The following is a 24,031-nucleotide window of genomic DNA, read 5'->3' as shown; positions in this document are numbered from 1 at the left end:
GGTTAGCATCCACCAATGATTTCTTGTCTGAATCAATTGTTATAATGGTTGCCAAATGGTAATTTTAATTCCCATGCTCTATCTGCTTTTGAGAGTGATTTTTATTCTTTAACCTGAGGGTTCATGTCTTTTAATCAGTGTTGGAATATTCTGCGTCATTTTCTTGTTGAATATTATGTATCTGTCATTCTCACTGATCTTGGAATCCTATTAAATGCATGTTAGACCTCTTTAATTCTGTTGTTGTGTCTCTCAAGTTTGTTTTTTTTTTTCCCCTTATGTTTTACACATTTTTAACTCTTTGTGCTGCATGTTGGAAAATTTTTTCTCATCTATTTTGCTCTTTCCTTTGGCCATGTCCAATGTGTTTTTACCCATCCAGTGGGATTAAAATTTCAGTAGTTATTTCTAGAAGCTCTGACTATTTTTCAAATCTGTCTGCCTGATCTTTTTTCATAGTATCTTTTTTTCCCTATATATTTTCACTTCCCTCTTTTGTGTGTTAATTATTTGAGATACTCACTTTATATTCCCCAGTAATTCAATTTTAACATTTCTCATAGCTTCTAATCCTGTCGTTTGCCTCCTGCCTGTTGCTCTTGTTGCATTATTTCCTTATATGCTTTGTAATCTTGGAATGTGAGTTTCATCTCTGGTGAGGTTTTCTGTGGAAATCTTCGCCACCTGAGTGTAAGAAGGTATTTCTCCAGAGAGTTTGTTCTTGTTTTGTGGCTTCTGCCAGATGTTCCAGGAGGTATTGCAGAGATAAATCACTTTTTAACATTAGTTTCTCGGTCAGAGGTTTCCATACTGCACAGGGAGGGTCCATTTAAACCCCACACCAGTGCGAGGGCTAGCCTCTGTTGGAAGCATCCCCCGTCCAAACTCAGGTTGAAAAGGACAGATGATTTTCTGTATGTCCATGTTCTAGGAGTGACTTTCGGGACCACCTTTTTACTGATTGTACAGGCCTTCAAGGGTTCAGGCTTGGTATGTAAGTCCCACCGCCTGCCCCCTCTGCCCCCGTGCCCAAAGCTGTGCTCCTCGTCCAATGTGGGTGTGAGTGTCCACGCCCTGCGCCGCTGGGCCCAGTGACAGCCTCCCCGCGGCGCCTTCAGTTCTTTGCAGTTTGCTCATCGATTTGGGTTCCTGGCAACTTTCCATTTCCTGAATATTTTTTTTTAATTTTGTTATATTTTATCCTACGTTTCTGTCTGTTGTCCAGCAAGAGACGCTGTCTTTTTCGCCTCCCCAGATACGTTGAGCTCCTGTCCACTGTTGTTTCCTTGCCTGTTCTTTGTGCCCTGTGGGTTTATGCTCCCCCTCTTCTCCCCCCCAGGAGGAAGCAGGGCTAAAACACAGTAGACAAAACATACACCTTATTGGAATTCCGGAGAAGTTAAGAAATGATTGCATTTTAGAGGTTGTTCTTTCCACTTTGTATTGACCTTAATACTCCTGTCAGCTCAAAACTGTACAAAAGCTTTGATTTTCTTGGTCATAACTGTGTAGGTATTTTGAGCTTGGAGGCCACAAGCTATAACTTAATCTTTCCCAAGAGTGTCTGTTTACCAAGCTAGTGATGTCTTCCTTCATACCATAGCTGACCTCTGAAATATAGTCAGCGGGCCGCCAGCAAACATTTTTATGCCCAGGCCAAAGAAGGAGCCTGTCTTTCGAACTGAGTATTTCAGGTGTGGGATAGCCAGATGAAACTATAAATTTGTTTCACCTCTCATGAGAAGTAGTGCTTTGAGCCACCATTAGCATTCTTGAACACTTTGGATTATAGATCAGCCTGTTTGCTTGAATCAGAGAAATTACTAGCTTTTTCACTGAAGTTTTTTTTTGTTGTTTTTTTTTTTAAGTGTTTTCAGTATACTTTTTAAGTAACAGATCCAGGGATGAGGATGGTGAATTTGAAGACTGTGTCTTAAGAATAATCCACATTTTTTACTATCAAACGACTGAACTGTTATTTTTAACATACAAAGTTAAGAACCAGTAAAATCAACAACATGTTGTATGTGCTCCTACTTTATTGTATTCACCCATTTAATTGATTAGACAGTGTCTTAAACCATTTTACCACAGATGTATTTAGTGAAATTTATTACTTGCAGACTGATATAACTCATGAATTATTAAAAGCATCAGCATATGGAACCTTCTCTTTCTCATCTAGATTCTTTGAATACGGCTTAGGTTGAGCCATTTAACTGGCTTCTGTCCATCCCACTGATGGAAGCCACAGTCAGATGAGGGTTCTTATAAATGATTGGCTTCCTTTCCGAGCAAGAAGAGGATAAAATGTCAGCTTTTTCCTCTACTACCTGAAAAGCAATCAGGAGCAGCCCTCCCACTCTTCTTGACAGTAGTTTGGCTTTATAGAAGAAGGGCAGGCATTGAGCCAAATGTGAATGTCAGTGCTATATAAAGAAAAAAGTTAAGTAGCTAAAACTCCGATAGTAACTGGAATTTTTAGAGCAGTATTCAGATGGGTTTACCCTGTAAGCTTTCAGAAAGCTAACAATAACTCAGCCTGAACTGCAAGGTTTAATCCCTTCTTTCCTGGTGATGATCCCAGTAAATTGAAGTTACTTACCGAATGTCTCTTCACAGCGATTTGCTCATGTGTAGGACTGGGTTTAGGGGGTAATAATAGTTTCAGAAGAATAGGGTAGTGGTTAGTGACTGATTACCAATTACTAATCAAAGCCATTGAAAAGGACATTTTGGAATCAACCGGAGTTCCAGACCATTTAGGAGCCTGACATTGTGCTTTCTTATCTCTTTAAAATTTGTTATCCTTACCTGTAAAATGAACTATTACTTATTTCATAGGATTATTATGAGACAGTAGTGAAGTAATGTATGTAGGAGCATTTTGTAAGTGGTATTGATAAGGCTGCTAGTGTAACGTTCTATCACATGGAAACATACACTCTAGAATTGGGTGGGACTCTGGAGAACAAAACTGAAATTTACAGAGGGCACAGTTTTATACCCAGATAGGCTCTGTTGTGTATTTTCTGTTGTTGAATCCTTGCATCCCCAAAGTAGCATTCTGCTAGCTCCATTCCTACAGATGAAGAAGGGGAGTCTTGTTTATTTTTAAGATCTGCGTCTCCATCATCCCATTTCATACATGAGGAAATGGAGGTCTGCAGAAGTGTGGTGACTTGTCTGACGCAGAGATTCTCAGTCCATCATTCCATCTGTTATAATAGGTTATGATGTTGTCGCAGTAATTGTTTTTGTATTGCACACAGACTTGGCCCTGAAATTAATCAGGAAATACAATAGCACCTAATTCAATTATTAGCGTAAATATAGAAAGACTTGTGTCACTGGCTTCTTGGTGGATTAGGTATGCTAAATGACCTTCCCAACTGAACAACAAAAATATTGAATGAAGTATGATAAAGCCTGTTGCTAAGTTGAGTGAAAAGTAAGATACTTGTTGACCCTAAACAAAGTGAAGCCAGGTGTCCTGGGAGGTGCTTTCACTGCAGACATTTGCAGAGTTCGGTGGCGTAGAGCCTCAGCCTGGTTGACTGTCTGAAGCAGGGAGCAGGGGAGCGGGAGAGAAAGTGTGTGGCCTGAGCAAGTTGGAGAATCTATCGGGAGCTTCCTGGGTGAAGCCAGGGAGCTAAAAGAGCCTCTTGAGTGAAGGGGTGAAGAAGCGCAAGTCTGTATTGACCCTGCTGTTGAGCACTGCATTCATAAGCCAGCTTCACATGGTTTGTGGTCCATGTTCGTACTACAGGTATAGTCCAAACAAACCGTAAGAGGAGAATTTCCTCGGAGGTGGCCCTGAGTTGGTAGGGGCCAGCAGAAGTGGACACGGACCCTCTCTGTAGGGGTTCGTTTTCAGTCCAGCTCTCAAATGATGAACGTGTCTGTGGAAAATGAGCAGCTCACTGTAAAAAACAAAACAAAAACCCCACGATCAGAAATAAGGCAAACCCTATCAAGAAATAAGGCAGTATCACGAGCGAGAACCAGCAGAAACACAGCTGCAAGGCTTGGGCAAGCTCCAGAAGATAGTGGAGGACAGCGAGGCCTGGCATGCTGCAGTCCGTGGGGTTGCAAAGAGTTAGACGTGACATAGAGACTGAATGACACTTTAGATGATTAAATTCAAAGAAATGGTTTGGAATGCAGCCCAAAGAGACAGAAAATATTAACGAATTGAAGTTACGTGGAGAGCAGAGGGACAAGGTCCAACATATGTCTAGTCAGAGTTCCAGGACGAAGAGAGACAATGGAGAAGAGGCCCATTTTTGAAAGAATAATAGCTGACAGTTTTCCAGAGCTGTTGAATGATAGTAGATCTCAGAGCTAGGAAGACCAGCAAACCGCAAGCAGGACAGTCGTAGTGAAACTGCAGTGCACGGAAGAAAAAGGAGCTTTTAAACACATCTAGATGTTCAAGCTCGTTTTAGAAAAGGCAGAGGAACCAGAGATCAAATTGCCAACATCCGCTGGGTCATGGAAAAAGCAAGCGAGTTCCAGAAAAACATCTATTTCTGCTTTATTGACTATGCCAAAGCCTTTGACTGTGTGGATCACAATAAACTGTGGAAAATTCTTCAAGAGATGGAAATACCAGACCACCTGACCTGCCTCTTAAGAAACCTGTATGCAGGTCAGGAAGCAACATTAGAATTGGACATGGAACAACAGACTGGTTCCAAATAGGAAAAGGAATACATCAAAGATGTATATTGTCACCCTGCTTATTTAACTTATATGCATAGTACATCATGAGAAATGCTGGGCTGGAAGAAGCCCAAGCTGGAATCAAGATTGCCGGGAGAAATATCAATAACCTCAGATATGCAGATGATACCACCCTTATGGCGGAAAGTGAAGAGGAACTAAAGCGCCTTTTGATGAAAGTGAAAGAGGAAAGTGAAAAAGTTGGCTTGAAGCTCAACATTCAGAAAACTAAGATCATAGCATCTGGTCCCATCACTTCATGGCAAATAGATGGAGAAACAGTGGAAACAGTGTCAGACTTTATTTTTTTTGGTTCCAGAATCACTGCAGATGGTGATTGCAGCCATGAAATTAAAAGACGGTTACTCCTTGGAAGGAAAGTTATGACCAACCTAGATAGCATATTCAAAAGTAGAGACATTACTTTGTCAACAAAGGTCCATCTAGTCAAGGCTATGGTTTTTCCGGTGGTCATGTATGGATGTCAGAGTTGGACTGTGAAGAAAGCTGAGTGCCGAAAAATTGATGCTTTTGAACTGTGGTGTTGGAGAAGACTCTTGAGTCCCTTGGACTGAAAGGAGATCCAACCAGTCCATCCTAAAGGAGATCAGTCCTGGGTGTTCATTGGAAGGACTGATTTTGAAGCTGAAACTCCAATACTTTGGCCACCTGATGCAAAGAGCTGACTTATTTGAAAAGACCCTGATGCTGGGAAAGATTGAAGGCTGGAGGAGAAGGGGATGACAGAGGATGAGATGGTTGGATGGCATCACCAACTCGATGGACATGGGTTTGGGTGGACTCCAGGAGTTGGTGATGGACAGGGAGGCCTGGTGTGCTACAGTTCATGGGGTTGCAGAGTTGGACACAACTGAGCGGCTGAACTGAACTGAAACACATCTAGAGGAAAAAGAGGCTAACAGTGAAAAGGTCTGGCTTGCTCCTGTGACCCTCAGTTAGTCTCAGTGGCTCAGTTTCTTTGGATATTAAAGAGTCACAGTACCTGTTTACTCCAGTCCACCCAGATGTGGTTAGACCCCTTCCAAGACCAACATACAGAAAACTGATTTGTGAGGACATTACTGTAAGTAAATTGTAGGAATTCTAAGTTGATAATTTAACTATCTTAGTTTTGTCTACAGCACTGAAAGGGATTTCTGGCCTTCGATTTTCATCTCTCATGTGTCTGTTTAATGTCAAGTCAGGGAGATTTAGCCATCAGCATTCTCCTTATTTTTCAGAGCGGTCAGGTATTTTTTAATGGGTGGGATGAGGCAAAGACGCAGTGTAACAAATAGACTTCAGGCTTGTCCCTGAATCTTTTCCCTCTCAATGTTAAGAGAGCCCGCTGGCACACATTCTTTAGGTCTCTCATCCTCCAGCTTCCCAAGTCAGCGCACACCCAGGGCAGTGCTGTGCTGCAGAGAGAAGCTGCAGAGGGTTAATGATTAAGGCAACGTGGGCCGCGTTACTGATTGCCCCTTTCAGATCTTCCAGCACCCATTAACATAAATATCATCTCACCATTTTGGACAGGGGACACCACCCTTATGCACGTTAGTAATGCGATGCTAATGCTTAACCCTTTCATTGCCCTCTCTGCTTCAAAGGCCTTGCCCTATGTCCATTGATAGGGAGGCTGTTTGAACCTCAAGGCAAAAATGAAAGGGTTAACTCCTTTTGGTTTTGCCCTTTGACCACTTCAGGATGAGAGGCATGATGAAATACTTTTCAAAGTCTTCAGTGGAAACACATCATGCATAATTGGAGCAAAAAAGAATAAATCAAAGCTTCCCCCCCCCCCCTTTTAGTCTGGTAATTCATAATTGAAACCACATTGAGGTAAGGGTTGATAACTTCAAAACAACCATGAAAACTGCCCTTTCGATCAAGGTAGGGATAGGTAAGGCTGCTCATAACCAGGGGCTTGAAAGCTTCTGTATAACAAGCCTGTCCTCTCCTTTTCCTTTCTCCTCTGACTTCTCACTTTTCTGTTCTGGCAAAATACCTTCATTTAAATCAAATGTGGGTTGACTCAAATATCTGCTTAATTCTCTTCTTGTCACAGGACGTTATACATAGTGACATAAAAAAAAAAAACCTCTGCTATAATAGGTGTTAAATTTTGGATCATCCTGCTTTGAATGTGATTCCTTCTGTGTGGGTTTTGCCTAGTGTAGGTTGAGAGAGTCCTTTCGTTGATATTAGAATGTGTATTTTATAATCCTCCTGTAGTTCCAGCAAGACCCTTTCAGAATGGCTCTAGCAGTTTGCCCACCAGCTTCCTCCACTTTCTGTAGGTAGGTAACTTTGGCCAGGATGGTTTTGGTTAAGGCTCGTGTAGGACTCCCATGACCTTTCAACCAAGGAAGTAAAACAGGATTGCAGGAAGGGCCCAGACAACTTCCCTGTGTGTGAGCCTGCCCAAGGCACACCTAGTTAGTTGAGTTGGAATCCCCTGCTTGAAGGAGAAGACCCCTTTGAACTGGTGGTGGGCTTTAAGCCTGATCTCCCAAGGCTTCTCTTTCAAGAGATCCTGCCACCCGAACCCACAAGTCCGTCTCGCTGGCTGGTCTGTTCGCTGTTAATTCATTCACCAGGGCGCTCCAGGATAAGAGATGCGGTAGAACTTCTCGAAAGTGGGCGTGGTGATGTGACAGTTGTCATGGCTGTCGTGGATTAAGTTAACAGTCTGAGTTTCTCAGCTTCCCTGAAGAATGTTTGTTCTGAGTGAGGAGTGCAGTGGGGGGAGGGTGAGTGGTGGAGGAAGGAGGTATTTGGCCTCAACGCGCCGTGCACACACTCCTCCTCTGGTATCACCTCCCATCTTGGAGTGAAGAGTTTCACCGAGCATACCGGAAAGTTCCTTGAGAGCCAGGGTTCCGGGCTGCAGCTGCGGTAGCAGGGCTCAGCCTTCTCCTCTGGCCCCTCTTTTGCTGGGTGCCTGGTTTCGTGCCCCATCGTGCCATGATTGAGATTTAATCAGGCCGCCGAGTTAATTGCCAGTGCTGTTTGCCTTTTCCCTGGCAGAAGTCAGAGTCTTGAGTAAATTATGGAGGTTTAAATTTGCTTGATTTCCTGCAGAAAGTGGGGTCAGGAGGTCCCAGACTGTAGACACTCTCTTTGGTCAGCCAGCAGGGGGTCAGTCCTTAACGGTATTTCAGAGGTGACTAAACGCTGTTTTTGAAATGTCCTTCTCCAGTAAGTTTTTTTTTCCTCTGGGGGTTGGTCTGTTGACCTTACCCTGGCGGAGTGGAGTGTCTGTATGAAGGCACGCACCCCGTTAAAGCTGCCTTTCTCCTCCCCATCACCGGGCTCCAAAGGCAAATGGAATCATGTTTGCGGACGGAGAGGCACCCAGCACAGAAGCCCAGCTGCAGATCAGCATTTCCTGTTTCTGACCTTTTGAGACACAATGTGAAGGTAGCCGTGTTAATTTATCAGTAAAACAATACTCTGGACAAGAAAGCTTCAAAACAAATCAACAGAAAACCAATCATGAGACTTAAAAAGAAACTTCTGTCGAATGGGCTTTTCATGATGTGGCTTTAGTCTTGAGTCTGAGGTCCGTTGTCTGTGCTCCCCTCCCTCCCTCCTCCCGACCTTGGCCCTGGCAGAGTCTGCCCCTAGCCAGCGAGGAAGCAGGTCTCAGCACTTGCCACTCAGCTTGCCCTGCGGCTGTTTGATTAGCTCCGTCCCCTCCTCACCTCCTCCAGGAAGATGGAGGTGATTCTGTGGATCTTCTGGGCCCACGGGACTTGAGGACCTTGTTGTTTGCGTTATAATTTGTCTTTTTACCTAGCTGTCTTCCCTACCAGATTCTGAACTGTTTGAGGAGAAGGAATTTGTCTTTGCGTCTTTAACCCTATTCTTGGCTTATAGTTTATGCTCAGGAAATGTTGACTGAATGAATGAGCACCAAAAATCATACTGATGGAAAGATTGCTGAGCTGCTAATACTGTTGTTTTGGCAGATGAGAATATGAATTGGAGCGAGCTAGTTTTTTGTGTTTACTTACAACTACCATTCCTAGTTTCCCTGATAGCTCAGTTCATTCAGGGCTTCTTGGATAGCTCAGTTGGTAGAATCCGCCTGCAATGCAGGAGACCTTGGTTCAATTCCTGGGTCAGGAAGATTCCCTGGAGAAGGGACAGGCTGCCCACTCCAGTATTCTTGGGCTTCCCTTGTGGCTCAGCTGGTAAAGAATCTGCCCGCAATGCGGGAGACCTGAGTTCGATCCCTGGGTTGGGAAGATCCCCTGGAGCATGGAAAGGCTACCCACTCCAGTGTTCTGGCCTGGAGAGTTCCGTGGACTGTATAGTCCACAGGGTCGCAGAGTCAGACACGACTGAGCGCCTTTGACTGTCACTTCACTTTCTGCATCCCTGGAGCTCTGTGTTGAGCCCTGGGCTGAGGGCGCACGTGCATCATCTGGAGGGAGGTGCTGTCAGGCTCTCCATTTTACAGGTGAGGAAGCTGAGAGTCACAGAGGAGGTTTTCCACACCACAGTAAATGTCAGCATCCAGGGTCACACTGTTTATTAAATATCCTAATACACTTCTTCAGAATACTTAGCACGATAAGATTGTGGATGCGTATTTTAAAATGAATGAACTAAGTTGGAAACCATTTCAGAGCTTTGATGTCACTCATTTGAATGTACATTAGCTGTTCACACCCATGCACAGAGAACAGAAAGAACACAATTTAGGCTTCATCATTTTTAACAAGTTTTTGTTGAGTCGCACCAAGCACTGTGCTAGGCGCTGAGTGTTAATAGCGGTTATGACTCTGGTTTTCATGACGCTTTCAGGATAGCTAAAATATAATGAATAGGACAGAAAAGAGAAAAACTTTGAAAATAAAAAGTGTATTTGGAGAGGAAGAAGAATCCAGGAGAATCCAGGTAAACCAGGACCCCAGAGCATGGTGAGGTGAAGGTAGAGAGGAAGAAGGGATTCATTTAAGATCCTAGTGGCTGGAAGATAGCTCATGATCACTTAGCCACCTCCCACCTGCTTTTGAGACCTGCGGAAAGTGAATCCCAGGGAAATTGCTGTTCCCATAAGACCATCTGTTGGCTTCCTTTATCGAGTGTTGCTATGTGTCAGGCACTTTACATTTATTAGCTTGTTACTGTTATTAACAGCATCTAGATTGTTAAGAAATAATAAGTAAGACATGTTAATAATTTAGTTATTGTGTTAAGTAACACTACCTAGAAAAGAGCCTCCCTCATAGCTCAGTGGTAAAGAATCTGCCTGCAGGGCAGAAGACCCGGGTTCGATTCCTGGGTCGGGAATAGCCCCTAGAGAAGGGAATGGCTACCCACTCCAGTATTCGTGCCTGGGAAATCCCATGGACAGAGGAGCCTGGTGCCCATGGTGTCACAAAGAGTATGACACAACTGAGCGACTAGCACTTGTACTTGTGCCTAGATAAGTTGTAGTTTTAACGTGATCTTATAGATTCAGAAACTGAGGTGCAAGAGAGGTTAAGCGCTTTGCCCAGGCCACACAGCTGGTAAGTGAAGATCCTGGGTTCTGATTAAGGACATGTGATTCTAAAACTGACCTCCAATGTGCTGGCTCACTTTTTGAAGGCATGTCCTACAGTAAAGCGTCAGGCTCATAACACGGTAGACCCATGCTCAGCGGTTTCTGTGTCGCCTCCATGTTCATCTCAGCGCCTGTGTTTTATGGGAAAGCGTTGGCAAGATTTCAGAGCTTGTTGCGCTTCTTTACGTGCCCTGTCTCCCCCAGTATGCTGCCGTTTCTGCTTCTCCAGTCTTCAAGCCCTGTTGGCACACAAGTGAGCGGTGTGGAAAAATTGAGAGCCAAGACAAGTTACTGTCCGTTTCCCACCCATCCTTCATCTCCTCCCACATCCCATAACCATCCGCTTCCCGAAGGGAGCTGGCATACCAGATGAGACAGGATCTGCTGTCTTGCCAGAGACTTCGTTTCTTCTCCTGGCAGTGCTGTGAAACCAGAGCTGTGATGCCTTTCGGGGGGTTTAAATTCCAAGGGATTCATTTTCTGAAACCAAGCTTTGCATCTCTCAGGGAATTTTCCCCCTCTTTTGAATGTCATAGAGGCATGCGAGTGTACTGGCGTTCCCCACTTCTCCCGAAGAACAGACCTCATTTTGTTGGAGGTTTAATAGTTTTTCCTCCTGTGTTAGAGGTGTATTTACCTTTTTAAATTTATGTGCTCCCTTTGTGTCAGTGTTATGTATTTGGTGTGTTTTTATTCCATGTACCCTGTGAAATCATAGTGTTTAGGTGGGCTCTTACTTATTGGCCCAGATTTGATCATCAAGAATCAAGAAAACCTTCAGCATTTCTCTTCTCTTCTCTTCTCAGAAAAGAGCTACAAGTAATAAGCTCTGGAGTTTCCCACAGTTCCAGAGTCTGTAAATGGTGATGCTTACCTCAAACTGGGGAAGGACCATGAAACACCACATCCTGGTGTTCTGGAGTCAGACAGCCTGGGCGCTTTCCTGCTCTGTCATGTATAGGTTATATGACCATGAACATCATTCACTATTTCTTCTTTCCTTTCTGGACTGGTAAAGCAAATGAATAGACATCATTCACTATTTGTAATCCCACAGTTTCATCATCTGTAAAATGAGAGTGGTAGCCATCTATTTTGGGGTTGTCATGAGGCTCAAATGAGATAATATATGTACAGCACAGTGCCTCACAGTAAAGTCATTCAGTCTTTACTGAACTCTTTGGAACCCCATGGACTATACAGTCCATGGAATTCTCCAGGCCAGGATACTGGAGCAAGCAGGGATTGAACCCAGGTCTCCCACATTTCAGGCGGATTCTTTACCAGCTGAGCCAGAAGGGAAGCCCAAGAATACTGGAGTGGGTAGCCTATCCCTTCTCCATCAGATCTTCCTGACCCAGGAATCGAACTGGTGTCTCCTGCATTGCAAGCAGATTCTTTACCAACTGAGCTGTCAGGGAAACCAAAGTACTTAGTAAATCTTGACTATTTTGATATCACATATTAAATTATTTTACATACTTCTTTAAAAACTTTTTTTGCTTTTCCATTTAAAATGGTGATTTTCAAGCACACAAGTTTTGTGTTGGGAGGGGTTGATGAGTGGGCTGGGTTGGTGAGGGCAGAGAGACCACGAACCTTAGTGATTAACTGTGACTTAGTAGCACAGGGCTACTTCCGTTTCCATACAAGTCAGGAAACTGATGAGTAAGATAGGAGTAGAAAATGAAAAGGTGTTCCTGCAAAGGTGATCGGATGCAGGGTGGAAACACGAAGATCCAGGCCCCGTCCTAAAACCACAGCTTAATGCCCAAGAGTGATATTGTGGAAACAAAAAGTCAGCCTTAGGAGGATACTCTTTCCTGTGGTGTCTCTTGGTTGTGAAATCTTAATTATGGCCTGTTGTGGACATTTTGGCGTTAATATCCTGATGACATTAGGACTCCAGGAATCCCATTCGGTCTCCTGGAGTTCCCATCCATGTGCATTCCATGTGCGTGTGTGCATTTCCTGCCCCACACTGTCACATCTGGCAAACAGCTGCTGTCATATACGTGGTGATGGCTGTCCGTCAGTGATATGGATGGGGGTGATGGGGGAAACCTTGGAGATCCCAGAGTATGAAAAGACTAAGGAGCGTGAGCAGCCAGAATAACAGGCCATTTCATATTCAGCCTCCTCCTGGTGAAGCTGAAGTTAGGTCCTAAAGTTAGGCTTTTCATGTAAAAGCACGTGAATGTAAATGTAACTCATGCCACTGAAATGTACACTTGAGTTTGAAATGGCAGGTTTTGTGTTATATTTTACCAGTTTTTAAAATTTAGCAGTGTAATATACCAAAGCCATTGCATACCTTAAATAGATGCATTGTTTAGTACATAAATTATTGGGCTTCCCCTGTGGCTCAGCTGGTAAAGAATCTGCCTGCAATGCGGAAGACCTGGTTCAGTCCCTGGGTTGGGAAGATCCCCTGGAGAAGGGATAGCTTACCCAATCCAGTATCCTGGCCTGGAGAATTCCATGGACTGTACAGTCCATGGGGTCGCAAAGAGTCGGACGCAGCTGAGCAACTAAACCACCACCCCTCGGCTTCTTCTATTGTCTCTGTTTTCTCTGACTTCTTGTGTTTCTTTCTGTTCATTTGTTTTCTATTGTTCATGCTGAAGATGTTCTTGAAATGTCTGATTCTAGGGTCTGTGGAAGCTCTAAAAAGCTGATCAAAAGCTTTTTGTTTAAGAGAAGCTTGTTACCTGGAGGGCTTTGCTGTGAGGTGATGGGGCCTCGCTGTAAGGTGATGCGGCCTCCCTGTGAGGTGGTGGGGCCTCGCTGTAAGGTGATGCGGGCTCCCTGTAAGGTGGTGGAGTGGCAAGTAAACCACATGGCTGCTAGTGTTTGGGTTGCTAGAAGGGGAGGAAGCTGTAGAGCTCATCATTCAAAATTTAGGCTCTAACTGCATTTTCCTCTCTTCAGTACCTATGTTTCCATGTCTAGAGCTTTAGGTTTTTCAGAGAATCAACCTCCCTTCTGTAGCGTGGGTAAGGAAGAAGCGTAGTTTTCTGGCTGAGTGGGCAGGTGGTGGGAACGCTTGTGCCCTGAGCCTGTCGCTGCTCCTTGCACGTATTTCAGCTGTTCCTCCTGTGTTCGCCCTCCTCCTCTTACCTCGTGAGGCCCGCCGAGCACAGCCCCTGGGCCGTTGTGGGGCTGGCAGTGGGACTTGGCTGCCTTGTTGTCTCGCCACCGCCTTTGTAGCACTTGGGTTGCAGCTCTCAGCCTTCTGCTCCGTCACCACTTCTCCAGCCCCTTTCAGTCTTTCAGAAGCATGTTGCTGCTGCTCATCAGCTGCTGTCTCTGTTCCCATTTCATTGTCTGGGTAGATTTATATTTTTTATCTATTAATTGCCATTTTAGTGGGTTTGGGGAGGGAATGGAGATAAACGCATGTGTTTAATCTGCCATGTTTAACTAGACATCTCCTCTTAGCTGCAAAGATTCTCTGATTCTTTTTTTAAGGGTATCAGAGCCAAACTCAGTTAAACAGCATCAGTACAGATTTTGAGGTGGGGAAGACTTTGAACAGTTGCTTGCCTCTTGGATTGGTCATGGTAGAAACTACATCGAGTCTCCCGTGTTCCGGTTTATTGGTCATGCTGAGAAAGAGACCAGCACCATTGTTACTAGATCCTTCTCTGACCCATATTAATCTGTTCTCTTGCAGAAGTGGGGCAGTGTGAGCAACCCTCTCTTCCTTCCCCTCATCCCCCCACAATCTCAAGGTTTCACGGCCATCGTCCTCACCTACGACCGAGTGGAGAGCCTCTTCCGGGTCATCACCGAAGTGTCCAAGGTGCCCAGCCTATCCAAGCTGCTGGTCGTCTGGAACAATCAGAATAAAAACCCTCCTGAAGGTAAGACGAGCGGAGAGACGGTGTGTCCAGGAAAGGCCCGGTTTGGACGTTTTGTGTTCGTCTCAATGGGATCGAGTTTTTTTGATGGACAAATGATTTGCAGCCTTTGTCTTAAATGAACTTTCCTGCTTTGTCAACAGTAATGCCATTCCTGAGGCAGCATGACCCTGGTTTTCTCAGTCATCTTGTTCTTGTTCTAGGGTGGCCGGTTTAACTCTTAGCCCATGGCATGCTCTGTAGCCACAAGTGTTTGAGGGCTTAGGAGTCAATAGGATCAAAGGCCATCAGCCTTGGGAAAACAGATCTCAGCTTCCCTCAACCCTCTCAGCTGATTTGTTTACATGAAAAGTCAGTTTAAAAGGCATTAGTTTTCTCCTTCCTTATCTCGGCTCTGATACAGTGCTCTTCTTCAAAAAGGACGGCCTCACCTCTGATGGGCAGAGTCAGCAAAGTGCGCCCTCCCAGGCTTGAATCAGCTCCTTAAAGTGACCCCTCACTGGAAGTTCCCACCAGCTCATCCGTAATCACTCTGTCCCTTGCCTTGGCCACCCCTGTAATCTGCTGACTGGCAGCTCGGGCTGAGCCTGTTTGATTCATTGGATTTGTTTTTAATTCAGGACGCATAATGTACGTTCCACCTGCATTTCGTTTCTCATTCAGTCCGTCTATTATGGATCCTAATCCCAGGGACTTCAAAGCCCCTGCCCTTTATAGCCTATTAAAGCCAGGAAGTTTCTGATGGATTAGAGCAAGGAATGAGTTTGAAGTTTGTAATGTGCACCACTATCACCGATAAGGTCTAGTTTATTGCCTGACAGTAGTATCTGCACTTTTTATGGCTGTTCCCGTTTAATTGGTTATCCTGAAGTCGGGATAGTCAACCTTGGAAAACCCAGTAGTAGATCCCTAGTCTAGGCTGGGAGAAGAATGTACTTCTGTCTGTGAGGCAAATCAGGATTTAAATGCCCTCTTGAGACTTTAAAATTTTTTCCTTGGTGGGACTTTTGTTCTCTGCATCAGTACTTGCTTTTTAGATTCAGGGGGCCACAGTTTAGTAAACAAAGTAGCTCTTTTACGTGAAGGCCCATAGTACTCCCTGAGGCACACGGCGTTTATTATCGTTGTTGCTATTCTCATCTTTTGTGCCCGGTTGTTTTCCTCCCAACATTCTTGGATTTTTTTTTGTTTGTTTGACTCTCAATAAAGGGGACAGAAAAGGGTAGAAGAAAAAGAGGATGTTGGCACCTTCTCAGAGGGAGAGAGGATGAAACTGACGGGAAGGGGGAGGAGGAGGAGGCCGAGGGGACAGAACGGGACAGCAGGGAGGCTCTTCAGAGCCCCGGGTCCACCCAGAGTGAGTGGATCGGAGGCACTGCATTGCTCATCTGAGTCTTCATTCATAAAGGATGGGTTGTGTTTCAGAAGGAAGGCTGTGTGTCCCTTGTTGGAGCTGGAACAGCTGTGTGTCGTATCTGCAGTCACCCTGCTGCATGCCGAGGCCACCAGCTTCCAGGGCGGGAGCACCCCAGCTGCACCCCACCCTCCTGCCCAGACAGGCAGTGCTGCTGCTAAATGCAGAAGAGACGTCTCCTTAGAAACCCAGGTTAGCCACTTTGGGCATAAGGTGACTTATTTAATGTGACTTTGAGTCACTTCTTTGGAGCAAGTATCACTGCAAACTGTGAGGAAAGAGAACTAGTTTTCTTCCTTCTTGGTCTAAGGTCCTGCCTACATTGCTGTCACTAAAAGCAAGAGCACAAACCTAGGTTCTGGAGTTGGGTGTTTAGTTTTAATTTTTGGTACACCCTACCAAAGTGTAGTGGTGAATGTCATGACCAAGAGTGTAGTTTATTTTTGAAATATTTTGGCTCTAGAGAGGAAAGAGCCCTCAACTGATGAGGCCCAAATTTTGACACATTCAGGGGCTGGACCAGCTTTTTTTCTAACAGTGGTTTTTAGGTCAGGGCTCTGGTTCTGGCGTTGTGGTTGTTTGGGGAGAACATGAACTGTGTTTAATCTTCTGTGGGGTGTTTGTTCAGTTGGTAAATGGGGCTGTCAGCTCTGGCCCTCGTGCCAGCAAAGGCATCTGATTTTTCATGTACGGCATTAGTAACATATATATTTTTTAAAAGACAAGTCCAAGGCTTTGAAATATTAGAGGCAAAAGTGATGTTTTTCACTTTCTCTACATTTACTAAAATAAATATTGTGGTTAACATGTCTGCTGCTGGGAGGATTAGTGTAGGCAGAAATCCCTCCCCTCTACTTTTTTTTTTTTTCACTCTCCAACCCAACCAAATAGTATTTTCTTTTTGGTTACATTTAAGTCTAAATTGCTGGGTTTGAAGTTTAAGTAAATACTTAGACTAGGCAATAGAAATTTCCAGCGAGCTTTCGTCACGTTGGTTTTGAGCTCTGTCAGACGAAAGAGGCGAGCTACTGCCCTCCTCCGACCTCAGCTTTTCAGTTTCCCGGCTTGATGGATATAGAGGTTGTTAGGCTTGGCCCCTGGCCTCAGCCTGAAGGAAGCTGTTACATCGTACATTTCAGATAGATTTAACTCAGCCTTCTGTTTTAACTGATTTCAGTTTTTAAATTTGAATTGATCTCAGGGAACTCCCCTATGGCCACCCCAGCTTCGGGTTGCTACTTCCACAGTTCTTAATAGGCAGGATGGGATTGGCTGAGCGTTTCAGGGCGGTCTGTCGGGATGGAGGCCATCGAGAAGCAGAAGCAGGAGTGCCCTTCCTTCCAGCTGAATTCAGGGACCGTGGGGAGTGAGGCTCTGGGGACCCGCTGTTCACCAGGCAGGTTGAGGACTTCTGGAGGGAGCTCAAGATTTGTACAGAGATAACCTGATGGTTGATTTTGTGAATCTGTGGTTGTGTTTGACAGTGATCCCCAGGATGGACTTGGGGTCATCGTCGGACAACCTGAACATTTCGTAGTACCTTTGCCAAGTTGGAGAATTCTCCTAGCTCACATGGCTCCTGGCATCCAACTTGGAGAAAACTGTTAATCAATACATGTTTTTAAAAAAATCCTTAACACAAGGAGTTCTTTTTCTCCTTCAAGTTGGACTAAAGCTCAGAACTGTAAAGTTATCAGGTCAGTTGGCTCAGCTGTTTGTTTTTCATAAATTTGGCAATGTTTTTGAGAAATCTTATTTTTCAGACTACTTTGTGTGAATGGAAGGTGACATTTCTGTTTTGCCAGCTATAGATTCGCAGGATGAGACACAAGCTACAATTCATGCAGTTCCATTTAGAGGTTAAAAGAATAAGGAAAAGACCCCACCTGGGCCAAGCAGTGGTGGAAGAACCCGAGGTTTCTAGCTGTGACACTGTTTCCTTCTGCGTGCTAAGGAGTCACCACCTGTTCTTCTGTCTACACCGCTTCAAAATGTCAGAGGCAAAGTGAAGTTTGTAAGACCTTACAAGAATCCATTTGTGAAGATGCCTGGGTAAGGAAGATCTCCTGGAGGAAGAAAATAGCAGCCTATTCCCGTATTCTTTCCTGAAAAATCTCATGGACAGAGGAGCCTGGCGGGCGACAGTCCAAAGGACTGCAAAGAGTCAGACATGACTGAACCACTACGCACATCTGTGAAAATGAGAATGATACAGTGTTGTTACAACATGTATCGTGTACCTTTTATATCCAAGGAATGGGAACTGTGCTGAGTGCTTTACACGTATTGTCTCTACTGCTTATAACAAAACTGAAAGAAGCTGATATTATCCCCATTTACAAAAGTGAAACTCAGATTAACTGAGTAATTTGCCCTAGGGCTCCCCTGGTGGCTCTAACAGTAAAGAATTCGCCGGCAGTGCAAAGACCCGGGTTCAATCCCTGGGTTCGGAAGATCCACTGGAGAAGTGCATGGCAGCCCACTCCAGTATTGTTGCCTGGAGCATTCCATGGACAGAGGAGCCTGGTGGGCTACAGCCCATAGCATCACACAGAGCCGGACACGACTCAACAACTAACACACACACGTCAGAGGTCTGCAGAAATGAACACAAGTCTCTCTGGATCCAAGCTCATGCTCTGTGCCCCGAGCCCCACTGTGTCTATTCAGATTGCTGTTTAGCAGCAAGGAGATCATGCTTTGTCAGGTCTCTGATTTGGGATTATGCAGATCAACCAGGTTCTTATCAGGGGCTCGAAGAGAGGCAGAAAAATAAATCTTATTCTTTTGGAAGTACTAACGGAAAGAAAAATACAAGTCTTCTGTTCTTTCTCACTTACGTTTTTCTTTCCTACCTTGTATTCCTGTCCTTTTTTTTTTTTTTTTTCCCAAACTGTATCAAAATCCTATATCAGAATTACCTTCTTTAAGGCAGGGAGTAATTATACTGCTTCTTTGGCTAGCCACTTTCTTGTTCCCGTGTTCCACAGAAGGGATACAAAAGCCCAAGGAAGTTGGATCCCCTCCTTAGAGCCCTGTTCTATTTGAAGCTGTGAAAACAAGCAACTGGGAGTTCTACTTGGAGTCCTTCCTTGTGGTCACAGTGGTTCATAGGGAGCTGGACCGTTGAGATGGAGACTTCTTTTACCAAAGCTGCCTTTGGCTCTCCAGGCCCAACTCAGGACAGGAAAAGGTAATCACCTTTCCAAGAAAGCCACGATTCATTCTACATTTCCATCTGTACCCATTTAGCTTTCCTCACTTGCTAAAACTTCCCTATCAAAGACCTTATCAAGGAAGGTTGTTTTTAGACATTGTCTTGAGTAATTTTCTGGCTACACATAGGAAAAGAATGTGGAAAACTCTCTGTTGAAGATGTTGTGCACACTCCCTGGGTGAGAGGGACTCTCATCCAGGGTCGAGAACATTGACACATCATGCAAGCAGCTCACCTGTTTTCTAGCCTCTTTCTGTATTGCAGAAAGAGAGGCTGTTTGTTGCCTTGTGAAATTTCCTTGGCAAGAGTTCCATGTTTCTTGCCAACGGAACTGTTGGCAAGTTAGGTTTTTTCAGTTCTAGAGGATTAATGGCAGGGTTTCCGCTAGTCTCAAAGTGAACTTTGAAGATAAAAGCTGAGGACATGCCACTAGACTGTTGGAGTGATGTACGAGATCTAACGTGTGCCTCTTTGCCACCACTACCTAGGGTTCATCCTTTGGTCTGTAAATAGGCACAGACTTGCAAGGGAAAGCACAGCCAACGTTTGGTGGACGTTCTGCCACGTGCTGGGCACTGAGCTGCTAAAAGCATTCCTGTTCCTCCTCACGCCTTGCCACAGGTGGAGATGGTGTCACTATCCCATCTTCATAGTCAAAGAAACAGGTACAGAATCACGGACTTGTTCAAGATCACATAGCTGATAAGGAATACAAACACCTGAGATTTGAAGCTCTTTCCAAAGACTGTTCTCTCTGTGAAACGTGACTGGCCATACAGTCCTCAGAGGTGTCTTGTTTGGTCCCTGAAGTTGGTACATTTCACGTGGAAGAGCACATAGCGTTGCTGAAGGCATTTCGTTCCATCAGAACATTCTTACCGACTTTGAGCCTGAATCGGTTTCCCTGTAACTTTCACCCAGGCGTTGGTCACGCTTCTAGCTTCAGAAGCCATAGAGAAGCCACTCAGAAGCCTTTCATCTGGGAACCCTTCTGATAGCCCTAGTGTGTTAGTCAAGGTCCAGGTGGGAGACAGAAACCACACAGCAACTTGACCAGGAAAAGTTCAAGTTTTAACTAGGAATTGTTAAGGAGGACTAGGAGATTGGTGGCTAAAGGGTGAAGAGAGCTCCCGGGATATAGGAAATCAGCTTGGGGATTGAGAGCGCTTCCCCAAGCTCGGTCTGAGATTCAGACCCACTGCATGGTGAAGCTGCTCAGGTGCCACAGGCTGAGTCTGGCAAACAGGAAACCAGCAGCCCCTTTGGATACCCATGGAATTCAATGGGAAGCCATCCGGGGGGTGTTATTGGACTCAGGGGTACTGGCGAGGGCTTCAGTTCCTGAGGAACCACCTGAGGGCAGAACCTCAGCTGAGTTGCTGCTGAAGGTATCACAGAACTTGCCAGGAAACTGCCTGCAGAGGAGCTGCCAGACTCCTTCGGGAGCCTGTTGGGGTGTCTGTAGAACCTGCTGGGAGCCTCCCTTGGGGGTGCCGTCTACATGTGCTGGAGAGGGGTGCTGCTGCCTACCTGCTGGCCAAGTACCGAAGGAGCAAGTGAAAAAGGCACACCAGAACCAGGAAGCAAAGCCCTCACCTCCCAGCGTCCCTCCAGCACCTGCTGCTGACGTGTTAACATCAAGTCAGTGGGCAAAGGGGAAATGGTGATGGGGCTGGCTGCCAGTATCACCCCCAGGGCAGTGAAGGGTGAATTTGGAGCTGAGAGGCAGTGCATGGCATATTCAGTTTAAAGAGATCCTGGATCCGAGGACCTGTACTGTCCTCATCAACTCCGCCTATCTCCCAGTTTGTTGGTTCTTCTGTAAGTGTTTGTGTGCTGGTCGCTCAGTCATGTCTGACTCTTTGCGCCCCCACGGCCTGTAGTCCTCCAGGCTCCTCTGCCAATGGAATTCCCCAGGCAAGGATTCTGGAGTGGGTTGCCATTCCCTTCTCCAGGGAATCTTCCCGACCCAGGGATTGAACCCTGGTCTCCGACATTGCAGGCAGATTCTTTATCGTCTGAGCCATGCTGGGCAGCTCTATTGCAGTACCCAAATCTAAATACAAGGTCTCATACAGAGGTTCTCAAAGTGCAGTCCGGGGACTGCTGAGCATCCCTGAGGTCCTTTCACAGGGTTGGTGAGGTTGAAATTCTTTCTCTGAGAATGCTGAGTCACCCTGCGTTCCCACGCTTATATTTTTTACGTGTGCATAGTGGGGTTTTCCAGGGACTGCCCAACATGGGATGACATCACCACTCTACTGGCTGATGGAGGGTATGCTCGTGTGTCCTGGGTTTTAAAGTTTCCTTGGTTTTCATTCAGAATATAATAAATTGTGTGTGTGTGTCCTACATAAATAAAACCTCTTTGGGGATCTCAACAGTTTTTAAAAGCACGAAGGAATCCTGACACCATTTGAGAACCACTGATCTAAAGATAACCACTGATCTAGTTAGAGCTATAACTTCCTTCACTTTTAGATATTACAATTTATTCATGTTTTCTAAGGATTTGGATTTATGACAGGGATTTCTTTTACTTAACTGGAAGAGGGAATGGGAAGCAGAGAAGAATAAGGATGATTGTTTTTGTTCCAGATCCAGAGAAACATGACATTTTCAAGCTGCAGTAAACGGTGCAGGTCCTATTTGGTCTTTGATGCTAAACAGACTTAGATTCAAATGCTAGCTGTATCATTTAGCCCTAACCCCAGCCAATGTACTTAACCTCTCTGAGCCTTGTGAATCCTACTCTGTAAATAATTTCTGCTCTATAGACTTGTCAGGAGGATGAATGACAGTGCACCTGTAAAGTATCTGGCATATACTGGTTGCTTAATGAAGGTTCCCTTCTCTCTCTCCACTTATTCTTACCCTGAGAAGAAGGGACCTGCCTAAGAACCCCATGGGAAATGCAGAACTCAGGTCTCCAGTCTCTTAGTCCTGTGCCTATCCATTTATTCTGAAGACAGTTTTTGATTATGTCATTCTGGACCAGGTTAAGTATTGATTAAAAGGGACTGACCCATTGGATCATTTCTTTGGTCTCCAGTCCTTTCTCAAACATGCTTTTTTTTGGAGTTGAACACATTTTTAGACCCTAAGCTTTTTCAGGCTGTGAAAGTGTTAGTCGCTCAGTTGTGTCTGACTTTTTGTGACCCCATGGACTATAGCCTGTCAGGCTCCTCTGTCCATGGAATTCTCCAGGCAAGAATACTGGAATGGGTAGCCATTCCCTTCTCCAGGGGATCTTTCTGACCCAGGGATCGAACCTAGGTCTCCTGCATTGCAGGAAAACTCTTTACAATCTGTGTCACCAGGCACTTTAGGCCCTAGGCTTATTTAGAACTTAAGGACTATCTTCTCCATATATATATATATATATATATATATGTATGTATGTATGTATAGGAATATCTTCTTTAATTACAGGGCCTCGCACTTTCACAGGCCTCTTCCAAGAACCTAGGAGCACCTTACCTGGACACATTGTAAATTATGCAGAAGTAAGATATTTTATATGATGTCTGTTAGAGCAACCTTTTTTCCTCCTGATTTTCCCTCAGTCATACTTATCCTTCGGTATGATAACTTCGGAGTGGCCACAGGCATTTTGGGGCTTCAAGACTCACAAAACTAGACCATCCCACAATTATGTGTTGGGTTTCTGGAAGCAATATGATACCTTTCCGTGCTCATCTGACAAATGTTGTGTGAAGAACAAACTGCCCTCTGTAAAGAACCCTGAGGTCTATGGACATAGGTCCTGTACCAAAGAAGTGTTAATTTTATTCTGTGCTAAATGCATCACTTTAAAATGAGGAACCTGAGGTTGAATTGCTTCAAAGTAGAATGGGAAAAATGTAAGGCGAGTCACAAGTTCGTGGGTCTTCAGTATACCAGAAAATCCCATGTAATCGGACCTAGAAATTTGATATTTACTCTGTAAATTGGTCATGATGAGAACCCAAACCCAGTGAGTCAGGAGAGAGCGGCTGTTGAGCGGTGAGGTGCTGAGTTAGGAAAGCTGAACTCATTCAGGGCAACGGTTTTGTGAGGGTGGCTTCGGCGGCCTTGGGAGCCGTTGGTGGTGGAAGTGGGCACTCTCATCTTCTTTCAGCAAATGTTTCCCAGAGGGGCTGCAGGCAAGTTTGGGGCTGGGTGTACACACCCGGAAGGATTATGCAGAGGTGGCCAGGTGGTCGAGTCCTGGTGTTCAAACCATGGGCCTGAGAATGAGGCAGACAGGGCCCATGCCTGCTCCTGCCCTGTCCCTGTGACCTTCATCAAGTCGTTTGGCACCCCCCACCCCCACCCCCGGCCTCTCAGTTGTGCCTTGGAGCCTGTTTGTGGATTCTGGTTAAGACAGCATTGAGCAGCAGCAGTGTTGTAAGGATGTAGAGAGAAGAGAAGTATTTATGATATATTATAAAAATTCATCTTTAAGAATGTCCTCCTGTAGTTGTGCATGCGGTTATTGTTTTTTCCCCATATTCTTATTTATTTTTGGCTGTGCTGGGTCTTCGTTGCTGTACGGCCTTTTTCTCCAGTTATGGAGAGTGGGGGCTGCTCTCTAGTTGCAGTGCGAGGGCCCCTCCTTCCAGTGGCTTCCCTTGTTTCCTAGCGTGGGCTCCAGGGTGCACGGGACTTCAGTAGTTGGGGCTCCCGGGCTCTAGAGCAGCGGCTCAGTAGTTGTGGCACACGGGTCAGTTGCTCTGTGGCATGTGGGATCTTCCTGGATCAGGGATTGAACCCACATCTCGTGTATCGGCAGGCTGATTCTTTACCACTGAGCCACCGGGGAAGCCCTGCGCCTGTGGATTTCATGAGAGTCACAGCTTTGAGTTGCTTCTTCTGTCTTATTTGTGAGACATGGCTTTTACCAGTTTATCTTTTCAAAGAAGTTAGAAGAGTCATAAATACCTTGGTTTTTTTTTTTTTTTTTCTTTTTCCAGATTCTCTGTGGCCCAAAATCCGGGTTCCATTAAAAGTTGTGAGAACAGCTGAAAACAAGTTGAGTAACCGCTTCTTCCCTTACGATGAAATCGAGACAGAGGCCGTCCTGGCTATTGATGATGATATCATCATGCTGACCTCTGATGAACTGCAGTTCGGTTATGAGGTAAGGAGGTCTCAAACAGTGCGTTTTCATATTTAATATTTATTGCCCATTATTGCTTGTCTTGCCTAATACAGAGGGTTATATTTCATTCTCTGAAGTTGTGATTTGTAATAGCACCCAAAAACCGTGT

At 45.1% G+C, this 24,031-nt stretch overlaps 1 protein-coding gene across 4 annotated transcripts in view; it reads left to right on the top strand.

Moving 5' to 3' along the window:
* Positions 1-24,031, top strand: part of EXT2 (exostosin glycosyltransferase 2) — a 153,842-nt gene that overhangs the window by 81,586 nt on the left and 48,225 nt on the right. For all 4 annotated transcript variants that reach the window (XM_027562602.1, XM_027562604.1, XM_027562605.1 and 1 more), the window contains 2 exons: positions 13,962-14,151; positions 23,735-23,901. In XM_027562602.1, coding sequence (XP_027418403.1) covers positions 13,962-14,151; positions 23,735-23,901 — 357 coding nt within the window. The remainder of the gene's footprint in view (positions 1-13,961; positions 14,152-23,734; positions 23,902-24,031) is intronic.

Source organism: Bos indicus x Bos taurus, chromosome 15 (assembly GCF_003369695.1).
Source record: "Bos indicus x Bos taurus breed Angus x Brahman F1 hybrid chromosome 15, Bos_hybrid_MaternalHap_v2.0, whole genome shotgun sequence".
NCBI classification, from domain to species: Eukaryota; Metazoa; Chordata; class Mammalia; order Artiodactyla; family Bovidae; genus Bos; species Bos indicus x Bos taurus.
The sequence above is the reverse complement of the archived record's forward strand: the minus strand, read 5'-3'. Positions and strand labels throughout refer to the sequence as shown.